General features: G+C 44.2%; 1 protein-coding gene across 1 annotated transcript in view; it reads right to left on the reverse strand.

Annotated features, from left to right (window-relative positions):
• TTC34 (tetratricopeptide repeat domain 34) overlaps window positions 1-2752 on the reverse strand; it is a 43860-nt gene extending 41108 nt beyond the window's left edge. The window contains 1 exon segment of the mRNA XM_073601164.1: window positions 2626-2752. Within this exon segment, the coding sequence (XP_073457265.1) occupies window positions 2626-2752 (127 nt within the window).
• Between the last annotated feature and the right edge of the window lie 23310 nt (window positions 2753-26062).

The following is a 26062-nucleotide window of genomic DNA, read 5'->3' on the forward strand; positions in this document are numbered from 1 at the left end:
CATTCATTTTTTTTGCCCCATTTGCACAGAATACATGAACAGTCGCTGTTCCCGGGAGAATTGATACGAACTTTTTTTTTTTTTTTTTTTAATACACCCCCTAAACTAACTTACCTCAAATACACACCCCCTAAAAATAAACACACCTGCTAAATATAGAAAAAAAATAGAGTAGCAATTTTTTTTTTTTTACTTACTCGACAAATTCCTTAATTCTGAAATATTCAAATGAACGAAAACCCCGTTTAACTAATTTTTCCGAAAACGGGAATTCGAAAATCAGAAAATTTGACAACCCGAAATAATAACTAACTAATAGTTAGTAATAGTTATTACTATTATATTATATTATAGGTATTGGAATTTCCTTTCAAATTTGGCTGTTAGTGAACGTAATGAATACAAATTTATCCGAAATAACGAATGGAACATAACAAATTAATAATAATAATAAAAACTTTTTTTTTATAATTTAATAGTTAGTAATAGTTATTATTATTAGTCTGATCACAACCCCCCAGATACCCCCCCCCCACACTAATCACACAATCCAGATACCCCCCCCACACCAAACACGCCCCCAGATACCCCCCCCCACACTGATCACACAATCCAGATACCCCCCCACCCCAAACACCCCCCCCCCACACTGATCACACACCCCCAGATACCCCACCACCCACACCAAACACCCCCTCCCCCACATTGATCACACACCCCCAGATACCCCCCCACCCACACCAAACACCCCCTCCCCCACACTGATCACATCCCCCCAGATGCCCCCCCCCACACCAAACACACCCCCCCCCACACTGATCACACACCCCCAGATACCCCACAACCCACACCAAACACCCCTCCACACACTGATCACACACCCCCAGATACCCCACAACCCACACCAAACACCCCTCCACACACTGATCACACCCCCCAGATGCCCCCCACCCACACCAAACACACACACCCCCCCACACTGATCACACCCCCCAGATACCCCACCACCCACACCAAACACCCCCCCCCACACTGATCACACCCCCCAGATACCCCACCACCCACACTAAACACACACCCCCCCCCCACACTGATCACACCCCCCAGATACCCCACCACCCACACTAAACACACACCCCCCCCACACACACTGATCACACACCCCCAGATACCGCCCACACTGATCACACAATCCAGATACCCCCCACCCACCCCAAACACCCCCCCCCACACACTGATCACACCCCCCAGATGCCCCCCACCCACACCAAACACACACCCCCCCACACTGATCACACAATCCAGATACCCCCCACCCACCCCAAACACCCCTCCACACACTGATCACACCCCCCAGATGCCCCCCACCCACACCAAACACCCCCCCCACTGATCACACCCCCCAGATGCCCCCCACCCACACCAAACATACCCCCCCCACACTGATCACACCCCCAGATACCGCCCACACTGATCACACAATCCAGATACACCCCCCCACACACACTGATCACACCCCCCAGATGCCCCCCACCACACCAAACACCCCCCCACACACTGATCACACCCCCCAGATGCCCCCCACCCACACCAAACACCCCCCCCCCACACACACTGATCACACCCCCCAGATACCCCCCCCCCCACCCACACCAAACATGCCCCCAGATACCGCCCCCCCCTTCCACACTGATCACACACTCCAGGTACCCCCCACCCACCCTTAAACCTCCCCCTAGATACTGCCCCCACACTGATTACACACTCCACACAATCCCCCCACATCCCACAGGTCCTGCAGCACCATGGACAGGAGGGTCCCACACAGGAAGGAGAATATCTCCAGCAGGATTTCCGGTGGCAGCGGAAGCTGCAACAACCAGCAGGGAGCCTCCACCACCCGACCCCCTCCTCTGCCGGCACCCCAAGCCTGACGCCCCGAGCACAGCGTGGCGCTCACTGCCTGCACACGCTCGGGATCAGGATCTGAGGCTGCCTTATGGTGGCGCCGGCCCTGTCTGCTCTCCTCTAAATGCTGCGGCCCGGGGCTACGGTCCCGGCTGCCCCCCCCCCCCCCATTGTACGCCACTGTGCCTATTTTGTTATCTAGAAAATCATCTTCCGTGCTCCCCTCTGATGTAGTCTCACCTACAAGGAAGGTACACAGAGCAAACCTTATTATACAGGATTTATATAATGCCAACAGTTTGCACAGCGCTTTACAATATGAAGGGAGACAGAAGTGTTACAAATACAATAAAGTACAAGAGGGACCCGCTCATAAGAGCTTACACTCTAATAGGATAAAATGTTGCAATGGTATTAAATACAGAACTCTTTTGGATGGCACCGATTGATATCCTTGTCCAGCTGCAGATATTTATTGCCATGTGGATGGTGCAATCTGTCACTTCATAGGCAGACGGTGTGCTAGATTGAAGTCCATGAGTTGTGCATACACACATCTGACAGCAGGTGGCAGCGCAGCTCTTCCCAATGTACTTCAATGGCTCAGCTACCAAAAAAATGAGAATTCAGAACTTTCTTCCTGGGAATTTTCCCTGTGTGTTTTTTTTTCTTTTTTTTTTTCTTTTTTAAAAAAAACTTTTCAATTTCATTACATACCATATCTCAGACACACTGATATCATGACTGGGTCTCTGTACTTCTCCATGCAATGCAGGCAGACCATGGCTGGTGGGGGTGGCAGGGACATGGCTTCCTGAGAACAGGAAGCTGTGACTACGCCCATGTTTGATGCCAAGCCTCCATGATTGCAAGAACAGCAATCCGATCAGTGATATTACTCATCCCTGGGTCTCTGTTCTTCTCTGTGCAATGCAGACAGATTTTCACTGGTGGAACAGGCTGGCAGGGTGCTGTACATAGCTTCAGGGGATGGTGGGAACCCCTCATAATGGGCACAGCCGGTTTATAGACCCGGGAACTCAGCACAGGGACGGTGGGAACCCCTCATAATGGGCACAGCTGGTGTGCAAACCTGGGAATGCAGCTCAGGGATGGTGGGAACCCCTCATAATGGGCACAGCAGGTTACAGACCCAGGAACTCAGCACAGGGATGGTGGGAACCCCTCATAATTATTTAGCTCCCCAGCATCTACTGGTCAGTATCAGTTTTAGGTGGACTGACCCTTTAATAAAATGAGGAGACATTTGCTATGAAGGTGATGATTTTATTCTTCTCTCTTCCTCAGCTCATTAAGAAGGTGATCCAGCTGGGTGACACTTCTTGCCTTTTGCCCATCATGGATATTTTTATAGAAGAGGATCGCAGACTGATGCAGAGTCACTGCCACGCCAAGGGCATGTCCATCCTACAGAGCAGACAGGGGGAGGCCTACCTGAAGGAGGCCGTGGCCTACTTATCCTTCGCTATTATAGCGTCAGGTACGAGGATACGGCTGATTGGTCACATCGGTGACAAGACAAGATCCCATCACTGATATGGATAACTGCTGCCAACCACTGAGCCATGATAGATAGACAGACAGACAGACAGACAGACAGGTGTCATACTGGTAACCACTGATCCTCAATAGATACAGATAGACAGATAAGTAAAAGGAGCCCAGTACTGTTAACCACTGAGCCACGACAGAGACAGGTAGATAAATATAAGGACCCCATTATTTTTTACAACTGAGCCACAATAGATACTGATAGGGATAGACAGATAACTAGAAAGAGTCCAGTAATGCTGACCACTGAGCCGCAATAGATACAGATAGAGATCAACAAATAAGTAGAAGGACCCCAGTACTACTAACCACTGAGCCACAATACTACGTACAGATAGAGATGGACAGATAAAAAGAAGGATCCCAGTACTACTAACCACTGAGCCGCAATGCATACAGATAGAGATGGACAGATAAATAGAAGGACCCCAACACTGCTAGCCACTAAATCACAATAGATAGAGATAGACAAATGAATTGAAGGACCCCAGTACTACTAACCGCTGAGCCACGGCATGTACAGATAGAGATGGACAGATAAATAGGATCAAGCATTGCTAATCACTGAGCCACTATAGATACAGATAGAGGTAGACAAATAGAAGGACGCTAGTACTGCTAAACCACTGAGCCACAATAGATAGAGAAAGACAGATATATAGAAGGACCCCAGTACTAGTAACCACTGAACCACAATAGCTATGTACAGAGATAGACAGATGAATTGAAGGACCCCAGTACTACTAACCACTGAGCCACGGTATGTACAGATCGAGATGGATAGATAAATAGGACCCATCACTACTAATCACTGAGCCACAATAGATACAGATAGAGGTAGACAAATAGAAGGACGCTAGTACTGCTAATCACTGAGCCACAATAGATACAGATAGAGGTAGACAAATAGAAGGACGCTAGTACTGCTAATCACTGAGCCACAATAGATAGAGATAGACAGATATATAGAAGGACCACATTACTAGTAGCCACTAAACCACAATAGCGATGTACAGAGTCAGACAGATGAATTGAAGGACCCCAGTACTACTAACCACTGAGCCACAATATGTACAGATAGAGATGGGCAGATAAATAGAAGAGCCCCAGTACTGATAGATAGATCGATCGATCCCCATTATGTCTAACTACTGAGCGATAGGGAGGGGTGGATGAATGGACGGACAGGCAGATAATAGAGATATGGCTGGACAGACATGACACAATTTCCGGATATCATATGGCATATAAGTGCATATGATTGATGCTGTGCAGAAGAGCAACATCTATGGAAATAATTATTCAACCTCCATGTGTTGGAACTTTTGTGTCCCGGCTTTAGCAAATATGTGCAGAATTAATTGACAAGAGAGGTGACCCATAGAAAGGACAGTTTCTGATTCTGGTAGCTTCTGAACAATTGCCAGTTAAGACATAGCCCCTCAATTTCTCCATCTAGCAAGGTGTAGGGTAGGGCTATTTTCTATCCAGGTTAAATATTCTTCATAGAGTGAATCAGAAAAATACTGCTTTATGGCCACTAGATGTCACTGATGATCATAGTAAATAAGTATTTAGCTGCTGTGATCATCAGCGCCATCTAGTTACCATAATGTGGTATTGTCCTGATTTACTTTATTCTGTATGATTGAAGAACAATCAACCTGGAGAGGAAAAAGTCAAATAACATTTGATTGTTGCACCTATTTGCACAGGACATGTGTACAAGTTCTGCAATTATTTTTTTTTTATATAAATAAAACACTAAAGTATCAGTTGAGGGTGGACTGATCCTTTTATTGTGAGTAGTGCTGCAGTTCCAAATATGACTTGATATAGCAAAAATTCTGGAAATGTTACGATAAGAATACAATAGAAATTTTTGTTAACAATAAAAAAAACAAACCTTCCACCGAACACTCAGCGCAGGTGTTCTGGCAAAAGTGAGCAAATGACTTAAACATCTGTGCTGTGATGGGGTGGAATAAATGGCGTGAATTGTCAGGGGTGGATGTGATGACGTTTGTATTGTCAGCATTGCTAAACAAAAAGGCGTTGTGTATTTACGGACAGGAGGCCATGCCAAGGACTCGCTGCTGGCCAGAGGCAGATGTTACGGGCAGCTGGGACAGAAGAAGACGGCGATATTCGATTACAACGCCGTGCTGAGGGCGGAGCCCGCCAATACCGAGGCGCTGTGTGCTAAAGGCTTCATGCAGATGTCTATGAACCAGCAGAAGGTACTTCTATCGAATGACCAGAGATAGACCGATTGTTTATTACGGCCATTAATATAGGACCATCAATGTACACCACCCTTTACATAAACACCAGTCCCTGCCCTCAAGAGCTTACAATCTAAGGTCCCTAACTCACATACATACTAGAGCAGTTTGGCACGTGGGAGGCAACCAACACAAGCCCAGGGAGAACATACAAACTCCTTGCAGGTTGAAGGGCTCCAAGACAGTAAGCTAACCACTGAGCCACGCTAGAGATAGATAGATTGATAATGGAGATACATAGACAGATAGAACTGATAATCACTGAGCCGATAGATAAGTCCAATAATCACTGAGCCACAGCAGATAATTATGTAATAGACAGATAAACTGATTGATAATAGATACATAGATCTGATGGTCACTACGCCTAGATAGATAGATAGATAGATAGATAATCTGTTCTATCTATCTATCTATCTATCTATCTATCTATCTATCTATCTATCTATCTATCTATCTATCTATCTATCTCAGTCTGTCTGTCCTCAGTGGTTAGCAGTGCGGGGGGGGGGGGGGGGAGGTGCTTTCTATCTATTTATCTGTCTGCCTATCTCTATCTTCTGTATCTATTGCGGCTCAGTGGTTACTATCTATCTATCTATCTATAGATTGATAATGCATAGATCTGCTAACTACCAAGCCAAGATAGATATATTGACAATAGACATGGATAGATTGTTACAACCAGTAACCACTGAACCTGAATAGAGATATTTAGATACATAGCTGGATAGATAGTAACCACTGAGCCGCAATAGATACAGATATAGATAGCAGACAGATAAATAGATAGAAGGCTCCCCCACACACACACACACTTCTAACCACTGAGAATAGATAGATAGATAAGAATGATAGATAGATAGATAGATAGATAGATAGATAGATAGATAGATAGATAGATAGATAGATAGATAGATAGATAGATAGATAGATCCACTAAGCACCCTAGTGCTGCTAATTACTGAGCCACAATAGACACAGATTAAGATAAAGGAAGGATCCCAGCACTGCTAACCGTGATAGATATATCTGGTAATTACAAAACCAATGATAGATCATTAGAACTACTAACCACTGAGCCACAATGTATTACTTTATTTATTACAGGTACTTTATATAGTGCCATCAATTTACACAGTGCTTTACATATATATTGTACATTCACTTCTAGATAGATTGGACAGATAAACTGATAGTTAGATTGATAATAGATAGATCTGCTAACTAATAAGCCAAGATCAATAGATTGAGAATAGACATGGATAGATTGTTACAACCAGTAACCACTGAGCCAGAATATATACAGATAGATAGTCAATGCATAGATAGATAGATGGATAGATAGATAATTACTGAGCCACAATATATAGATAATTATGAGATAGATTGATGGACAGATAAACTGATAGATTGATAATCGATACATAGATCTGATATCAAAACCAGTGAAAATAATACCAAAGTGCATATATAGCAAGTTTCACAGGAGCGCAACAATAACACCTAAGTCATTCAGTGTTCAATACAAAAATGTAGTGAAATCGAATATATAAAATATTCTATGTGCAAAAGAAAATAAATCATGAAAAATAGTAAAAATTATAATATTAATATTATTAATAATTTTTACTATTTTTCATGATTTATTTTCTTTTGCACATAGAATATTTTATATATTCGATTTCACTATATTTTTGTATTGAACACTGAATGACTTCGGTGTTATTGTTGTGCTACTGTGAATCATCCTATTTTCACTGGTTTTGATATTTATGGTTATAAGTAGCAGCATTGGTTGTATGTTTCTTGAGATCACTATTATATACACATAGATCTGATAACCATTAAGCCTGGATAAGATCGATAGATAGTAACCACTGAGCCACAATTGATACAGATAAAGATAGACAGACAGATAAATTGATAGAAGGACCCCCCCCCCCCCCGCACTTCTAACCAATGAGGATAGATCCTCCCAATAATACCAACAATGGGGTGTTATTCCTCCCATTAATACCAACGATGGGGTATTATTCCTACCATTAATACCAATGATGGCACATGTTTCTACTCATTAATACCAATGATGGGGCACTATGTAATTGTTTTAATCCCACTTACCATCAAGCTTGAGACATTGGGGGTTGATTTACTAAAGACAAATCCACTTTGCACTACAAGTGCACTTGGAAGTGCAGTCGCTGTAGATCTGAGGGGTAGATCTGAAATGAGGGGAAGCTCTGCTGATTTCTATCATCCAATCATATACAAGCTAAAATGCTGTTTTTTATTTTCCTTGCATGTCCCCCTCAGATCTACAGCGACTGCGATTCCAAGTTCACTTGGATTTGTCTTTAGTAAAAAAAAAAAAACATAGTCTACTTCCACTGATACTGGAGCATTTCCTACTCCCACCAGCTACAGTCCGGCCCCCTCCCAGTCTGAAGGACAGTAAACTGGCCCTTTGTTTGGACAGTCTGGAGACCTCTGCTTTAGAGGACGGCCCCACTATGCAAACTCTTTCGGACTCTGTCGGTTTGGATAATTGGAAGGAGTTAGTTAAGAATTGGGCAAAATGGCGGATTTGCTAGTAATCCAAATCTTTACATCCAGCACAAGGTGTTGTATTTGGTTGTTGGCACCTGGCATACACTGCGGCCTGGCACTGCGCCTCTGGAACCGCCGTGCGGATATTGTTCGCCGGCGCGTGTTATAATATCATGTATCATCGCACTCAAACCACTTTTAAGAAAAGCCCTGATGGATGGCCTGTCCTGAGCCTGTACATTGTGTCACCGACACCCACAATGATGCCATTATCAATAGGGGATGTGGTGGGAACAGAAGACAATGGCATTCCTGGGGAAAGCGATCCGTCTCTTATCACCAGCGCCCCCCCCCCCCCCCCCCTCCACCGGTGTAACAGGTTGTTCTCACACGTTGGAAAAAAAAAACCAGCCCTCTGGACCTTGGCATGTACCCACGGAGGGCAGAATGAGCTTATGAATCATGGAAGGGGGGGGTTATGCGAGAGCCAATGGGCTCATTGTGTTCAGAATTGTTTTTTAAGTGTGAGATAAGCACCCTGTTATCTGACATTGTTCGCAGGGCGTGCGAGATAAACAACCTTCTCCTCGCCAGTTCTTAAGCACTTGCTGACCAGGCCTTTTTTGTAACATTTGTTGTTGTTGTACAAGTAAAAATCATTTTTTTTTTTTTTTTTTGTTTTTTTACTATAAAATTACTTAGAACCCCCAAACACACACATTATATATATATATATATATTATTTATTTTTTGGAAGGGCCCTAGAGAATAAAATAGCAGTCATTGCAATATTTTATGTCACACTGTATTTGCGTTTTTTGGGAATAAAAACACTTTAATTAAAAAAAAAAACACACAATAGTTACCCCAATTTTTTTTGCAAAAAAACCCCATAAAATTCACGCTAGACCAATTTTCTTTGTACAATGTGAAAAATTATGTTACGGTGAGTACATAGATACATAACATGTCACGCTTTAAAATTGCGCCCGCTCGTGGAATGGCAACAAACTAGGGTACTTAAAAATCTCCATAGGTAACGCTTTTACAGTTTTGTTTACAGGTTACCTGTTTAGAGTTACAGAGGAGATCTAGTGTTAAAAGGATTGCTCTCAATTTTTACACTGTCCCTTTTTTTTTTTTTTTATCACTTTTATTCCTACTACACGAAATGTAAAAATCCCTTGTAATAGAAATAAGCATGACAGGTCCTCTTTATGAAGAGATCTGGGGGTAAAAAATACCTCAAATCTCTTATTTACCTTTTTAAAAGCAAAAGAAAAATATTTTTTTTCTTTTTTTTTTTTTTACATTTTGACTTTAGGAAAAATAAAATAGTTTTGTGCCTGAGAACGTCAGCGGTCGTTCCGGTCCTCCAAAGGCATAGAGCCGAGTGGGGGCCATCTTGCCCTTCCCCCAGCGATCAGCTGCATTGGATTGGTTTCCGGGCTTACTGACGGCTCCGGTAAGCTCAGGAAGCAGCGGGAGGGGGAGCACCTAGAAAACGGATCCCGCAGAGAATCTGCCTCTGGGATCACTTTTATCAGAAAGGGGATAAATTATACCGGGGTTATGGCAGCTACTAGGGATGAGCTTCGTGTTCGAGTCGAACCCATGTTCGACTCGAACATCGTCTGTTCGCTCGTTCGCTGAATTGCGAACGATATGGGCCGTTCGCGCCAAATTCGTGTGGCGCGTCACAGCCCATAATTCACTGCGGCATCGCAGTGCATTGCTGGCTGATGATTGGCCAAGCATGCACTATGACCCACATGCTTGGCCAATCACAGCGCCGTCTGAACAGAGAGCCGTAATTGGCCAAAGCCAAGGAGGCTTTGGCCAATTATGGCTCAGGGGATTTAGTACACGCCCCACACTATATAAGGCCGCCTGCACGGCGGCCCTGTGTAGTGTGTGTTCCGGCTTTGAAAGAGATAGACAGAGAGAGAGTGTCATTTGATTTGAGTTAGATAGATTAGGCAGAACAGTCAGTCAGTTAGCTGCACTTACAGTGTATTGTGTATATATATATATATATATATATATATATATATATATATATATATATATATATATATATGCATCCCAGGTGTTGCATATATATATATATATACACTGTATTCAGTTTAGCTAGATCCATTCTTGTTATCTTCCTACTGACAGGCAGGCTTGTCTTGTTACAGTATTTACAGCTACCTGAAGAAAATTGCTGGTGTTCTTTACATCCTATTAGTACCAGTCAGGCAGCTAGACTATTTACAGTTAGTGCAGTGCATTCTGCTCAGTGTTCAGCTAAAACTACAAGTTAGTGGGGTGCGTCCACCTCACAGTGTTCAGCTAAACCTACAAGTTATTTTTTGCGAGCTCTGCACAGTGTTCACCTAAAGCTACCTGTAGAAGGTTGGTGGTGTTTTCCTGATCCTTTCACTACTGCAGGCAGCTAAAAAAAGCTACAAGTTAGTTTTTTGCGAGCTCTGCACAGTGTTCAGCTAAAGCTGCCTGTAGAAGGTCGGTGGTGTTCTCATACTACAGGCAGGCAGTTGATTTTGCTAGCTGCAGTATCAGTACATATATATCTCTATATATATATATATATATATATATATATATATATATATATCTCTATATATATATATATATATATATATATATATATATATATATATATATATATATATATATATATATATATATATATATATATATATCTATCTATCTATCTATCTATCTATATATATATATATATATATATATATATATATATATATATATATATATATATATATATATATATCTCTATCCCAGCTTAGTGCAGCTACAGGCCATTAGTATGTCTGGAAGGCCAAGAAGGAGAGGCAGACAGTCACAAGCCAATAAGAGAGAGCAAGCAGGCTCTGTGTCTAGTGCTGGTCGTGGAGACGGTGCATCCTCATCAGCACGTGGCTGTGGGACACGCTTGGCCTTTTTTTCGGCAGCTGGCCGTGTTGAGCCGCAACATGCGGAAGACTTGGTCGAGTGGATAACCAAGCCGTCCTCATCCTCCTCATCCTCTCTCACCCATGCCCAGGGTACTTTGTCTGGCAAAGCAGCGGCCTCTTCCCTCGGCTCAATGTCATCAGTGACTCCTTCCCTAGCCTCACCATGTCCTCCTGAGGAGTCCCTCGAACTGTTTGACCACAGTGTTGGGTACATGCTCCAGGAGGATGCCCAGCGTTTGGAAGGCTCTGATGATGATACTGAGCTCGATGAAGGCAGTAACATGAGCACGGACAGAGGGGGTGCCCAAGAAGGACAGCAATTTGGCAGTCATGCTCCCCCTGCTGCAGCATACTGCCAGGTTTGCTCCAGTGATGAGGAGGGAGGGGATGATGAGGTCACTGACTCAACGTGGGTGCCTGATAGGAGAGAGGAGGAGGAGGAGGAGGAGGCGGCACATCACCAACGAGGCAGGATGCCCTCCAGGGGCCAGCCTAAGGGCAGCACATTGACTGCATCACACCCCAAAGCTCCACATGTGCAGGGCGCTGCAGTCTCTGTGCGTTATTCAAAAAGTTCTTTGGTGTGGGCCTTTTTTGAGACGAGTGCATCAGATCGCACCACTGCTATTTGCAACATATGTCTCAAGCGTATCTCGCGTGGCCAAAACATCTCCCGCTTGGGTACCACATGCTTGACCAGACATATGTTGACCTGACATGCAGTTCGTTGGCAAGCGTATCTAAAAGACCCACACCAAAGAACAAAGAGGACCTCTCCTTGCTCCTCATCAGCTGAGATCTCCAACCCCACTATACCTTCAGTCCTCTCTGAGACCTGCACTGAGAGGAATGAAGGTGTAGAATTAGGTGTGTCACAGGCAAGTACTTGTGGGCAATTTGCTTTTGGTACACCGACGTCAGATTGTACCAGGCAAATTTCCCTGCCCCAGCTGCTGCACCACCGAAAGAAGTTTGCTCCCAGCCATCCACATGCCCAGCGGTTCAATGCTAGCTTGGCAAAATTGCTAGCACTTCAACTGCTGCCTTTTCAGTTGGTAGACTCTGCCCCCTTCCGTGAGTTTGTGGAATGTGCAGTTCCTCAGTGGCAGGTACCCAAACGCCACTTTTTCTCACGGAAGGCGATTCCGGCTCTCTACCGGCATGTGAAAGGCAATGTCCATGCCTCGCTGGACAGGGCAGTCAGCGGTAAGGTGCATATTACCGCTGACTCATGGTCCAGCAGGCATGGACAGGGACGTTACCTAAGTTTCACGGCGAATTGGGTGACTCTGCTGGCAGCTGGGAAGGATGCAGGACAAGGTGCAGTAGTGTTGGAGGTTGTTCCGCCACCACGCCTCCAAAATGCTAATGATTGTGACACACCTCTCTCCTCCACCCCCTCCTCTTCTTCTTCCTCCATGGCCTCTTCCTGTGCTTTGTCCTCGGAACCAGCGGTGCTCCGTAGCCGTTCAAGGGGCTACGCAAGTACGCAGGCCAAAAGATGCCATGCGGTGCTTGAGCTGGTGTGCTTGGGGGACAGGAGTCACACTGGGGCAGAGGTTCTGTCAGCTCTGCAGGGGCAGGTTCAGAGGTGGTTGATGCCACGCCAACTTAAGGCAGGAATGGTGGTTTGCGACAATGGCACCAACCTCCTCTCTGCCCTCCGACAGACACAAATGACCCATGTGCCCTGTTTGGCTCACGTCCTTAACTTGGTGGTGCAGCGGTTCTTGGGCAGGTACCCGGGCTTACAGGATGTCCTGAGGCAGGCCAGGAAAGTCTGTGTGCATTTCCGCCGGTCATATAATGCCAGTGCTCGGCTGACGGACCTCCAAAAGGAGTTTAACCTACCCAAGAACCGCCTAATCTGTGACATGCCCACCAGGTGGAACTCAACGTTGGCCATGCTGCAGCGGCTGCACACGCAGCAGAGGGCCATCAATGAGTACCTGTGCGACTATGGCACCAGGACAGGGTCAGGGGAGCTTGTTTTTTTTCCCCACACCAGTGGGCCATGATCAGGGATGCATGCACTGTCCTGTCACCATTTGAGGAGGCCACAAGGATGGTGAGCAGTGACATTGCATGCATCAGTGACACTGCCCCCCTTGTCCACCTGTTGGAGCACACACTGCGTGGAATAACGGACAGGGCACTTGAGGCAGAACAGAGGCAGGAAGAGGAGGACTTCCTTAGCTCTCAAGGCCCCCTTTATCCAGACAGTGTTCCTGCGTGCCCGCCGATCACGCAGGAAGAGGAGGAGGAGGAGGAAGATTGTGTCAGTATGGAGGTGGAGCCTGGCACTCCGCATCAGCAGCAGTCTTTAAGGGATCAGTCCCAAGAAACACATGGACTTGTACGTGGCTGGGAGGAGGTGGCTGCGGACCATGTCGTCCTTAGTGACCCAGAGGACTCCGGACCGAATGCCTCAGCAAACCTACGCTGCATGGCCTCCCTGATCCTGCAAAGCCTGCGTAAGGATCCTCGTATTTGTGGTATCAAGGAGAAGGACCAATACTGGCTGGCAACCCTCCTTGATCCACGTTACAAGGGTAAGGTTGCGGACCTTATCTTGCCATCGCAGAGGGAGCAGAGGATGAAACATCTTCGGGAGGCCTTGCAGAAAGGTCTGTGCAACGCGTTCCCAGAGACTGGGAGGTTACAAACTCCTGTTTCTGGACAACGTGTTGCTGAGGCTTCGGTCAGTCAAAGAAGGAGCGGTGGAGAAGGTGGCCGTCTGACCGATGCGTTCAGACAATTTTTTGGTCAGCAGCCCCAAGGTATGATCGGTTCCAGCAACCACCAAGCGTCTGTTTTACATGGTGCAGGAATACCTATGGGCAAGATCTGACTTGGACACCTTTCCCACCGAAAATCCTCTGGGTTACTGGGTCTTGAGGATGGATCACTGGCCAGAGCTTTCACAGTATGCAATTGAGCTACTGGCCTGTCCTGCATCCAGCATTCTTTCGGAACGCACATTCAGTGCTGCTGGAGGCTTTGTAACCGATCACAGGGTGCGACTGTCCACTGACTCGGTCGATTGACTGACCTTCATAAAAATGAATCAGTCTTGGATCACCACCAGCTACCAAGCACCTGATGCTGATGTAACCGAATAATTTTTTTTGAAATCTCAGATCCCTTCAAAGACTGCCTATGCTGATGCTGAGTGACTATCCCTGAGAAATTATCCTCTTCCTCCTCAATCATCACGCTGATAGCTTGTAAGAACATTTTTGGTTCTGGGCGCCACCACCAGTGCCTAAGGCACAATTTTTCAGCCCCTGTTTAACAGGGGCGTGTAATTACAATTTTTGATGCAATACTTTGCAGCAGGGCTCGTTTCTGCGTTACAACTAGAGTATCTGTGAGGGGTTGCAGTGTTGTGGCACCAGCACCAGTGCCTAAGGCCCAATTTTTCAGCCCTTGTTTAACAGGGGCATGTAATTACAATTTTTGATGCAATACTTTGCAGCAGGGCTCGTTTCTGCGTTACAACTAGAGTATCTGTGAGGGGTTGCAGTGTTGTGGCACCAGCACCAGTGCCTAAGGCCCAATTTTTCAGCCCTTGTTTAACAGGGGCATGTAATTACAATTTTTGATGCAATACTTTGCAGCAGGGCTCGTTTCTGCGTTACAACTAGAGTATCTGTGAGGGGTTGCAGTGTTGTGGCACCAGTGCCTAAGGCCTAATTTTTCAGCCCCTGTTCAACAGGGGCCTGTAATTACAATTCTTGATCTAATATTTCACAGCAGGGCCCTGTGAGGGCTTACAGTGTTGTGGCCACAACAACACCTAAGGCCCAAATTTCTGCTGAGTATATAGGGCAGGCCCCTACTTTCAAACATCTAACTTACAAACGACTCCTACTTGCAAACGGAAGGAGACAACAGGAAGTGAGATGAAATCTACCCCTAGGAAGGGAAATTCTCTCCTGTAAGAGTTAATATGGGAAAAACATTTCTCCTTTCCACTGATGCTTTCCAATCTTTGTTCCACAAAAAAAACCCAAATTTTCAAAAAACATTTGTCATTGGGACAAAAAGTGAGGTGAAATCTTCTGAAGAGGAGGAAAGACAGCAAAACAAATGTCACAGGGGTGATAACCCTTCCCTATGTTTTCCAAAAAGCTTAAAAAAGATTTTTTGGCTGGAGCTAAACACGTTAAAAATGTACCCGTTCAAAATGACAAACAGATTCTACTTAACAACAAACCTACAGTCCCTGTCTTGTTTGCACCGCCTGTATACTGCTGTTCAGAGTATATAGGGCCTGGTGGCCCCACACCTTTCCTTATTTTAATTTGGGTGCGGGGTTCCCCTTAATATCCATACAAGACCCAAAGGGCCTGATAATGGACTGGGGGGTACCCATGCCGTTTGTCTCACTGATTTTCATCCATATTGCCAGGACCCCACATTACATTAAACCCGCAAGCAGTTTTAAATGAGATTTTTTCCTTTAAAAATGACATTTTGTGCAGGGACTGTTCTAAACACGGGAAACATGCGCCACTTTACAGGCATACTATAGACACCCCCCAGGTACGATATTTAAAGGAATATTTCACTTTTTTTTTTTTTTTTTTTTTTTTTTTTTTTTTACTTTAAGCATCATTAAAATCACTGCTCCGGACGTTTTTAAAAGTTTTTTTTGCATTGATACATGTCTCCTGGGGTAGGACCCGGGTCCCCAAACCCTTTTTAGGACAATACCATGCAAATTAGCCTTTAAAATGAGCACTTTTGATTTCGAACGTTCGAGTCCCATAGACGTCAATGGGGTTCTAACGTTCGTGCGAATTTTCGGTCCGTTCGCAGGTTCTGGTGCGAACCGAACCGGGGGGGTGTTCGGCTCATCCCTAGCAGCTACCCGGTATTTAATGTAAAAAATCATGATGCACTGTACATTCCCATTAGGTGACACCAAACGCATCCACAAAAAAAAAAGTATTATAAAAAAACAGGCTTGTATAAGGCTAGGCACATATTAGCGGCCCCAGTGCATTTTGGATTTTAAAGTGACCCTGTCAATGTGCAAGCAAAAGCACCAAATAATCTAATATTTTTGAAGCTTATTTGCAGGGTTTTCCTTTCCATCATTTTTCATTCATTGTATAAACAGAAAAGTCAGTGCTACTACCCATTCACCACATAGATAGCAGAGCTCCCAGGTGCTCGATCCGCAGTCACTGGCTGAGTAGAGTAATGTAGAAAAAATGATCCGCACTCCGGTTGTTGCTCTTATAACTTTTTCATTTTATTGAATAGCCACTGTGAACAAACGCTGATTAAATTAGTTGACGTGTTTCAGCCTATAAGGCCTTAGTCATGATGACTAAGGCCTTATAGGCTGAAACGCGTCAATTGATTTAATCAGTGTTTGTTCACTGTGGCTATTCAATAAAATGAAGACATTTTAAGAGCATGCCTCTGAGGTTGCTAGCTAATATTATCACTCCAGGGGAGTCAATTACCTAGCACAGCTCCCCCTTGCTAGTCATAGTCAAATACTCTCTATGCTGGCCCAGCTCCTCTGCCCCCCATCTCCCTACATGACCTTATATGTAGCTGATGGGGGAGGAGCAAAAGGGAATTCTTTAGAGCAGTGGTGCCCAACACACGGCCCATAGACCCCATGCGGACTGCCAATGACTGCACTGATCCTTTACTGACAATGACTGCACAGACCACCAATGCAGGGTGGGTGGGGGGGATTACATTTTACTAAAACTGTCTGCATTAACCACCAACACAGAGCAGAGTGGGGGGGGGGGGGGGGGGGTAATACATTTCACTGCTGCTGGTCTGACCACTAGTGGTTGGGGGGGGGGGGTTGAAAAAACTGCCAATGACCACCAATGGAGGGGATGGGTCACATGACACTGCTACTAAGCACCAATGCAGGAGGGGGTATCATTGTATCAACAACAGCATTGGTAGTGACGTCAATTGAGGAGGTTACTATTGCAGTTACTGACACCAATGTCGGGGGTTATTCTTGTGTCCACTTATACCAATGCTGGGGAATATTACTGGGTTTACTGACACCAACGTTGGGGGTTATTATTGTATTCACTGACATATTTCTGGGGGGTGTTATTTTGTCCAGATACTGATGCTGGGGGTTATTACTGGGTCCATTGACACTAATTGGGGGGATATTATTGTGTCCACTGATACCAATGCTGGGGGTTTTTACTGGGTCCACTGACACCAATCTTGGGGGGGGGGTTACTATTGTGCTCACTGACTTTGGTTTCCACTGACACCTATATGGGGGGTTATTATTGTGTCCACTGACACCGATACCCAGGGTTATTTTTGCGTCCACTGATAGTAGGCTGGGGCTATTTTTGTATCCACTGACACCAATGCTGGGGTTTTTACTGGGCTTACTGACACCAATGTTTGGGGTTAATGTTGAAGTAACTGACACCAATGTTGGGGGTTATTGCCGTAACTGATACCAATGTTGGGGGTTATTATTGGGTCCACTGTCACCAGTGTTGGGGGTTATTATTGAAGTAACTGATACCAATGTTGGGGGTTATTATTGGGTCCACTGTCACCAGTGTTGGGGGTTATTATTGAAGTAACTGATACCAATGTTGGGGGTTATTATTGCAATAACTGACACCAATGTTGGGGGTTATTATTGCCATAACTGATACCAATGTAGGGGTTATTATTGGGTCCACTGACACCAATGTAGAGGGTTATTACTGCCGTAACTGATACCAATGGGTTATTATTGAAGTAACGGACACCAATGTAGGGGGTTATTATTGGGTCCACTGTCACCAGTGTTGGGGATAATTGCCGTAACTGACACCAATGTTGGGGGTTATTATTGCAATAACTGACACCAATGTTGGGGGTTATTATTGGGTTAACTGACACCAATGTTGGGGGTTATTATTGCCGTAACTGATACCAATGTAGGGGGTTATTATTGAAGTAACGGACACCAATGTAGGGGGTTAATATTGGGTCCACTGACACCAGTGTAGGGGTTACTATTGCCGTAGTTGACACCAATGTTGGGGGTTATTATTTTGGGTGGGGTGGAAAACTTAGGGTGAAATGTGGGAGAAGTCAGAGAAAGATAGAGGTGGTGGAAAGAGACGATGGTGACAGAGAGAGAGAATGCGGATGGGGCAGAGAGGAAAGAAAAGTGATAAAGGGAAGGTGTCAGAGAAAAAAGGGAAATTTGGGGACAGAGATGGAGAGAAAGAAAGACAGGAAGTAGATGGGGGGTAGAGAGGGGCTAGAGAAAGAGAGATAGAAGATGGAGAAAAGGATCAGAGAAAGAAATAGAGATAAATAGGAAGAGAGGGTAGATAGATAGATAGATAGATAGATAGATAGATAGATAGATAGATAGATAGATAGATAGATAGATAGATAGATAGATAGATGGGGAGTTTCGGAGAGAGGGGTAGAGGGAGATAGTAGAAATCTCTGCATTGCCTGGACACACAAGTGCTGGAAGATTCTACTTCAAAGATTTTTTTTTTCTCAGCAGAAAGCAGATTGCGCGCTCTTTCACATTAATATAAAAGCCTGTAAATTATCGTCCAGGGCTCGCAGAGCGGCGGTTCCTCCCCGGGGTTATATTATAGCCATACACTTGTCAAGGTCAATCACGGTGCATCGTTCCATGGAACTAATTTGGCTCTCCGTGCAGATGGGTTTTTTTATGCGCAGGCCTCACTTAAGGTAGTTAGAGCCGAGCATTTCAATAGAGGTAAAGCGCAGAGAATGGAGAGAGAAATAGCCGCTTATTGAAGAGCACTTTGAGCGTTCCAAATTGCGGCGTCTGGTAAATGTGTGTTTCAGAGCCACGCTGGAAATGAAACATTGTAACATGGCTGGATAGAAGTAGAAAATACACGGCTCCTGGGGGAAGATGCAGGCGGCCATGGCGGTCTGGGGCTGGTCTCGTGTCTCAGTCTGGGTAGACCAGGTCTTGGTTATTGTTCCTTTTTTTGAAGGTCCCTCCATTACTGGAACAAGCTTCATTGTCTCTGTGTGCCGCCAAAATCCCCTGAGACATCGCATCTTTGTATTGATGGCTTGCTGAACATGACTGGAGATCCACCAGAAATTGGCCCAAAAACGAGACCAGGTGGAGTCAATAGAAAGGCCAACATTAAAAGCCCGCTCCAAACTTGGCACCACCCACCAAGGAACAGGTTGTGTTTTATACTTTTTTAGCAACTTGCCTTTTTCAATGTCTTCTAGCCAGCCGTGTCATGCCACAGGGTCCTTATTCTAGTCACCTCTTCTTTAGGCTGGGTGGTCCTCAATGATGCTGGAATTGTTGCTAATAAGATGATGTCAGCACCACCCTATGCCCCATTAATCAGTGAAAGCAGAGTGCCGCGGCGAGCCTGGCACACTACACTCACGTACAGTGCCGGGACAAGGTCATCCAGCGCCCAGGGCAAAGATGCCACCTCCTACTCACACGATGTGCAAGCTTAGGGGATCCTACGGTCAGCATTCACTCGCTTGTCAAAATCACCGCCGCTGTCACTACTCCTGCCAGCCTTGTAACAGAAGGAAGGCGCCCCCATAATTACAGTAAACCATTGTGCCGAGGGCAGCTGTCCCTCCTGCCCACCCCTTGTCCCGGCCCTGCTCACATATGTCCTCAGCCTTACACGTTGAGTAACAGTGCTTGTCAATCAACCTAGAAGACTGAGGGCATCTCATGGTGAAATGAGAGTACTGCAGGGATAGCTCCTCCTTTTTTAATCTATTTGTTTTTTGGGGTTTTTTTTGGTGGGGGATTTAAATTAAAAAAAATTAAAAACACAAAAAAAAAAACAACGGAGGTGGTGGTTTAACCATGGTACTCTTGTGAGAATGTCCATATGGACAAAACTAGTCGGGGTGGAATCTCAGTGCTGACGTCACACCGCTGCATGATCCTGGCTCTCTCAGCTTTCTGTCGGCTACTTGGAGAGCTCTATCTTAAGGTGTTGGCGCTCCGATGTCGCCTGGCCGGTCATGTGATGCCACAGGGTGTTTTTCCTAGTCACTTCTTCTTTAGGCCGGGTGGTCCTCAATGATGCTGGAAGTGTTGCTGATGTCATGATGTCAGCACACCCTATGCTCCGAGTGCTGCAGTGGACCTGATGCCCTGCACTCACATAGGTCCTCAGTCTTAAAGGTTGAGTAATAATGGTTGTCAACCAACCTGGAAGACTGAGGGCATCTCATGGTGAAAAGAGAGTACTAAGGGGATAGCTCCTTTTTAATCTGTTTTTTTTCTTTTGGGGGGGGGGGGCTAAATAAAAAAAAAAAACGAGTTGGATTAATTACTATGCCCTTTGAGAATGTCCACTTGGACGAAACTAGTTGGGGCGGAAGCTCAGTGCTGACGTCACGCCGCTGCACGATCCCGAGTTGCCAGTGGCTCTCTCACCTTTCTGTTGGCTCCTTGGTGAGCTCTATCTGTTCCAGTGGGAGTTGCCGTTTGCTGCTGCCTAAGGTTCCGTTCACATATGTGCGGCTGCGGTTTCAGCGCGGCAGTCCACTGCGGTTCTGTTCACCGGTTCAGGTGCAAATTTGTACCTGGAATTACACCTGAACCGGACTGAAAAACGCACAGGACTTTTTTTTTTTTTTTAAACCGCACTGCACATGTGTGAACCGGCAGCATTGAGAAGACTGCTGGTTCGCATGTTATGCGAATCGGATGTGGTTCAAATTGCATTCCATTCGAATATATGTGAACAGAGACTTAGGCTGGCCATCCACTTTACAATTTTCTTGTTCAACTTTCCGTTAGATTTACCAAAACCATATAATATAAGGCTAGACCTGAACCCTTTCAATTTGTATGCAATCAGGCAAGCCCTTGCACTACATAGTTGAAGGTAAATCTAAAGGAAATTGAATAAGAAAATTGTATAGTGTATGGCCAGTCTAAGAGGAGTGATTCCAAAGTGGAAGTCCATACACCTGGGGAAGATTTGTACTTGAGCAACAAACTGTATCTGCTGTAGCTGTTACAGCTTATTTTTCGGTGAGTGTGCATTTGGTTAAGGTGTTGGCACTCCGATGTCTTCTGGCCGGTCATGTGATGCCGCAGGGTGCTTTTCCAAGTCACTAGATGTCGGCACCGCCCTATGTCCCATTAATCAGGTGAAAGCAGAGTGCTGCGGTGGGCCTGAAGCCCTGCATTCACATATGTCCTCAGTCTTACATGTTTTGTAACAGTGCTTGTCAATCAACCTGGAAGACTGAGGGCATCTCATGGTGAAAAGAGAGTACTGCGGGGATAGCTCCTCCCTTTTTTAAATCGAACTGTTCTTTTTTGGGGGGGAGGGGGGAGCTAAATAAATAAAAGCAATAAAAAAACAGAGTTGGTTTAACCACGGGACCCTTTGGGAATGTCCATTTGGACGAAACTAGTCAGGGCGGAATCTCAGTGCTGATGTCGTGCCGCTGCACGATCCTGAGTTGCCAGCGGTTCTCTCTACTTTCTGTTGGCTCCTTGGTGAGCTCTATCTGTTCCAGTGGACGTTGCCTTTTGCTGCTGTCTAAGGCGAGTGATTCCAGACTGGAAGCGGGGAAGATTTGTACCTGAGAAACACAATGCTGTATCTGCTGCACCTGTTACAGCTTACGTTTTGCCACTTGAAGACCAGGCCTTTTCTGAAACTTTTTGTTTAAATTAGTGGTTTTTGCTAGAAAATTGCTTAGAACCCCCAAACATATTATATATATATATATATATATATATATATATATATATATAATATTAAATGTTGCAACGATCACCATTATATTCTCTAGGGTCTCTGCAAAATATACTATATATATATATATATATATATATATATATATATATATATATATATATATATATATAAAATATATTTTGCAGAGACCCTAGAGAATATAATGATGATCGTTGCAACATTTTTATGTTACACTATATTTGCGCAGCAGTCTTCCAAACACAATTTTTTTTAGGGGAAAAAAATTCACTTTAATGAGATTTAAAAAAAAAAAAAAAATATATATATATATATATATATATATATATATATATATATATATATATTAATATAATATAATATTTTTTTTTTTTTTTTTGTATAATGTGAAAGATGAAGTTACGCCAAATTAATAGATACCTAACATGTCATGCTTTAAAATTGCGTGCGCTCGTGGAATAGCGACAAATTACGGTACTTAAAAATCTCCATAGGTGATAATTTAAAACTTTTTAATAGGTTACCTGTTTAGAGTTTCAGAGAAGGTCCAGCACTAGAATTATTGCTCTCACTCTAACGATCGCGATGATACCTCACAGTTGTGGTTTAAACACCATTTACAAATGCGTGCGTGACTTACTTATGTGTTGGCTTCTGTGCGCGAGCATGGAGGGATGGGGCGCTTTAAAATTTTTTATTTTTATTTTTTACACTGTCCCTTTTTTTAATATCTTTTATTTTTATTTTTTTTTCACTTTTTACACTGTCCCTTTTTTTAATATCTTTTATTTTTATTTTTTTTTTCACTTTTTACACTGTCCCTTTTTTATTTTATTTTTTTTTTTGTTCACTTTAATTTTTTTTTTTTTTTTTTTACACTGTCCCTTTTTTTAACTTTTTTATATTTTATTTTTATTTTTTACACTGTCCCTTTTTTATTCTTGTAGTAAACATCTCTTGTAACATAAATAAGGATGGCAGGTCCTCTTCATTGAAAGATCAGACCCCAGATCCCTCATTTACCCTTTAAAAGCAAATGAAAAAAAATCTATTTTTTGCATTTTGACCTAAAAAAAAAAAAAAAAAAAAAAAAGATTTGTTTTGGCCCGAGAACCTGGAAGTGACGTCAGAGGTTGCTTTGGTCCTCCAAGGGCATAGAGACAAGTGGGGGGCCATCGTGACCTCACTCTACTTCCTGCCCAGGTATCGGCAGAAACGACCAGGAAACGGGGGAGGTGGGGGGGGCAACTTTTGTTATATTCACTGGTGCGGCGACATTTCACGATATTGTTAACCACATTTCTACCAGAGCCATTTGTTCCATGTTAAAAGGCACGTTTTAGGCTTGAAGATTCATTAAACCTCAAAACAGTATATATTTTCTGAAAGCAAAGACCCTGGAGAATAAAATGGCAATAGCTGCAATTTTATTTTATGTCACCTGATATTAGTGCACACGTTTATCAAAAGCAACATTTTTAGTAACAAACACACTAAAGTTGCGTTTCGTGCACAAAAACACAACATATTGCCCAATTTTTGGTAAATTATAAAAGATGAGTTTGTGACGAGTCAATAGATACCCAACATGTCAAGCCTTAAAATTGTGCTTGTGGAACGCCAACAAACTTTGATACCTAAAATTGTCCATGGGCAATGCTTGAAATCAGTTTTGAGTTAACTGTGAATGATGGCTGCAGGTTTATCGCTCTCACACTGATATTTGTGGCACTATGTTGTAACCTGTGTAGAGCAATTGACGTCTTCTTATGTATGTTCACCTGCTGCTTTCATCTATGTACTTCTGTGAGTGTATGTGAAGGCAGGGAACTTTAAACATGTTTTTTTTCTTAAATGTTATTTTAGTTTTTATAGCGTTTTTTTTGGTTTGTTACAATTAACTGTATTGCTTTATCACATAGGGGGCCAATAACCCCCTTTGTGATATGTGATACCATTTTACCTTGACAGGTTCTCTTTACTAAAGCTTTTTTTTTTTTTTTTTTTAAACATTTTTTTATTTTATTATGTTATTTTACTTTTTAGACCTTTTTTTTTATTATTATTTTTTATTCTTTTTACAATAAACTGTATAGCTATCGCATAGGGGGCCAATAGCCTCCCACTGACACCGATGATGGGGTACTATTCCTCCCACTGACACCAATGATGGGGCACTATTTCATCCACTGACACCAATGATGGGGCACTATTCCTCCCACTGACACCAATGATGGGGCACTATTCCTCCCACTGACACCAATGATGGGGCACTATTTCATCCACTGACACCAATGATGGGGCACTATTCCTCCCACTGACACCAATGATGGGGCACTATTTCATCCACTGACACCAATGATGGGGCACTTTTCCTCCCACTGACACCAATGATGGGGCACTTTTCCTCCCACTGAGACCAATGATGGGGCACTATTCCTCCCACTGAGACCAATGATGGGGCACTATTCCTTCCACTGACACCAATGATGAGGCACTATTTCTCCCACTGACACCAATGATGGGCCACTATTTCTCCCACTGACACCAATGATGGGACACTATTCCTCCCATTGACACCAATGATGGGGTACTATTCCTCCCACTGACACCAATGATGGGGCACTATTCCTCCCATTGACACCAATGATGGGGTACCATTGATCTTTTATTAAAAGAATCAAGCAACCAATTTTATACAAAAGTAAAAAACAAAACCATAGTACAAAACTTCAACAGAAATCCAAGGAATACACATCCATGTTCAGAATATATACAATATATACATAATCCGTTACCAAAACTATTTACATAAAGCAGCAGAGAGGGCCTAAGAGGCACAACCCTTCACCTATGTACGCAGCCATTTATCAAAAATTAATACAAAAAATAAATAATCTAGGGTGATAAGAGACAGACAGCCACACCCGGGAAAGAGACTCCTGGCAGTCAGGGAGGCTTGAAACCCCTCCACGCCTTCAACCAAGCCCCCTGACTCCGCTTGTCTCTCTCAAGTACCCGAATCTTCTCCACCTCATGCAGAATGTCAAACAACACCACCTGAACAGGAAGGATTTTACGCCGAATGCAGACCTGACACCGTGCGTTCCAAGTGAAATAACGGACTACTAGGCTAACTAGAAAAAGTGTATCTAAACAAAAAACCCCACCAGTATTGAATGCTCTATACACCCACTCAGCATAACCCAGCCTGGAGAGGAAAGGGACACCGAGGGCCCGCCCCACCTGTTTGTACACCTCTATGTTAAAAGGGCAATGAAGCAGAAAATGGTCCATAGTCTCCTCCTCACCTGCACACTCCTCCCGAGGACAGCTACGATCCACCCCACTGCGGAATTTCAAATTGCCCCTAACATAGAGCCTCCCATGGAAGCACATCCAGGCCAGATCCCTGAATTTAGGAGGTACTCTGTCCAAATTAATAAGTCTTAACCCTGCCCTCAAAACTGGGCCTGGGCAATCCCTTAAGGCCAGTGGGTCATGAAAGACTTCGCTCAAGACTCGACTCATAAGGACTTTCCTCGGAACCGATCTGAGATCTTCAGCCGACAATCGCCACTGCCGTAATAACTTCAGGCACGGAGCGACATAGGCTGGTAGCTGACCACGATGACCCCTGAGATTCTTCACTTGGCCACCTTCTTCCCAAAGTCGCAGAAAAGGCCTAAACCAAGATCTAAAAATGCCTGCCCATCCAGGAGGTTCCACTGCAAGCATATTACCAATATTAAACTTGAGAAAAAGCAGTGAAAAGAAAAGAACTGGGTTGACCATACCTAAGCCACCCTCTCTCCTGGATAGATAGGTGACATTCCTCTTGATGGGGTTCAGTCTGTTCCCCCACAACATCTGGAAGAACACACTACTGACCCTAGCATAGAGAGACACTGGCAAGATGCAGACAAAGCTGACATACAAAAAGATCGGAATCAGGTAAGTCTTAATCAGATCAACCCTTTCCCTCATAGATAACTTCCATTTCTTCCAGCTGACCACCTTAGTATTGGCA

This window comes from Aquarana catesbeiana, linkage group LG10 (assembly GCF_042186555.1).
Source record: "Aquarana catesbeiana isolate 2022-GZ linkage group LG10, ASM4218655v1, whole genome shotgun sequence".
NCBI classification, from domain to species: domain Eukaryota; kingdom Metazoa; phylum Chordata; class Amphibia; order Anura; family Ranidae; genus Aquarana; species Aquarana catesbeiana.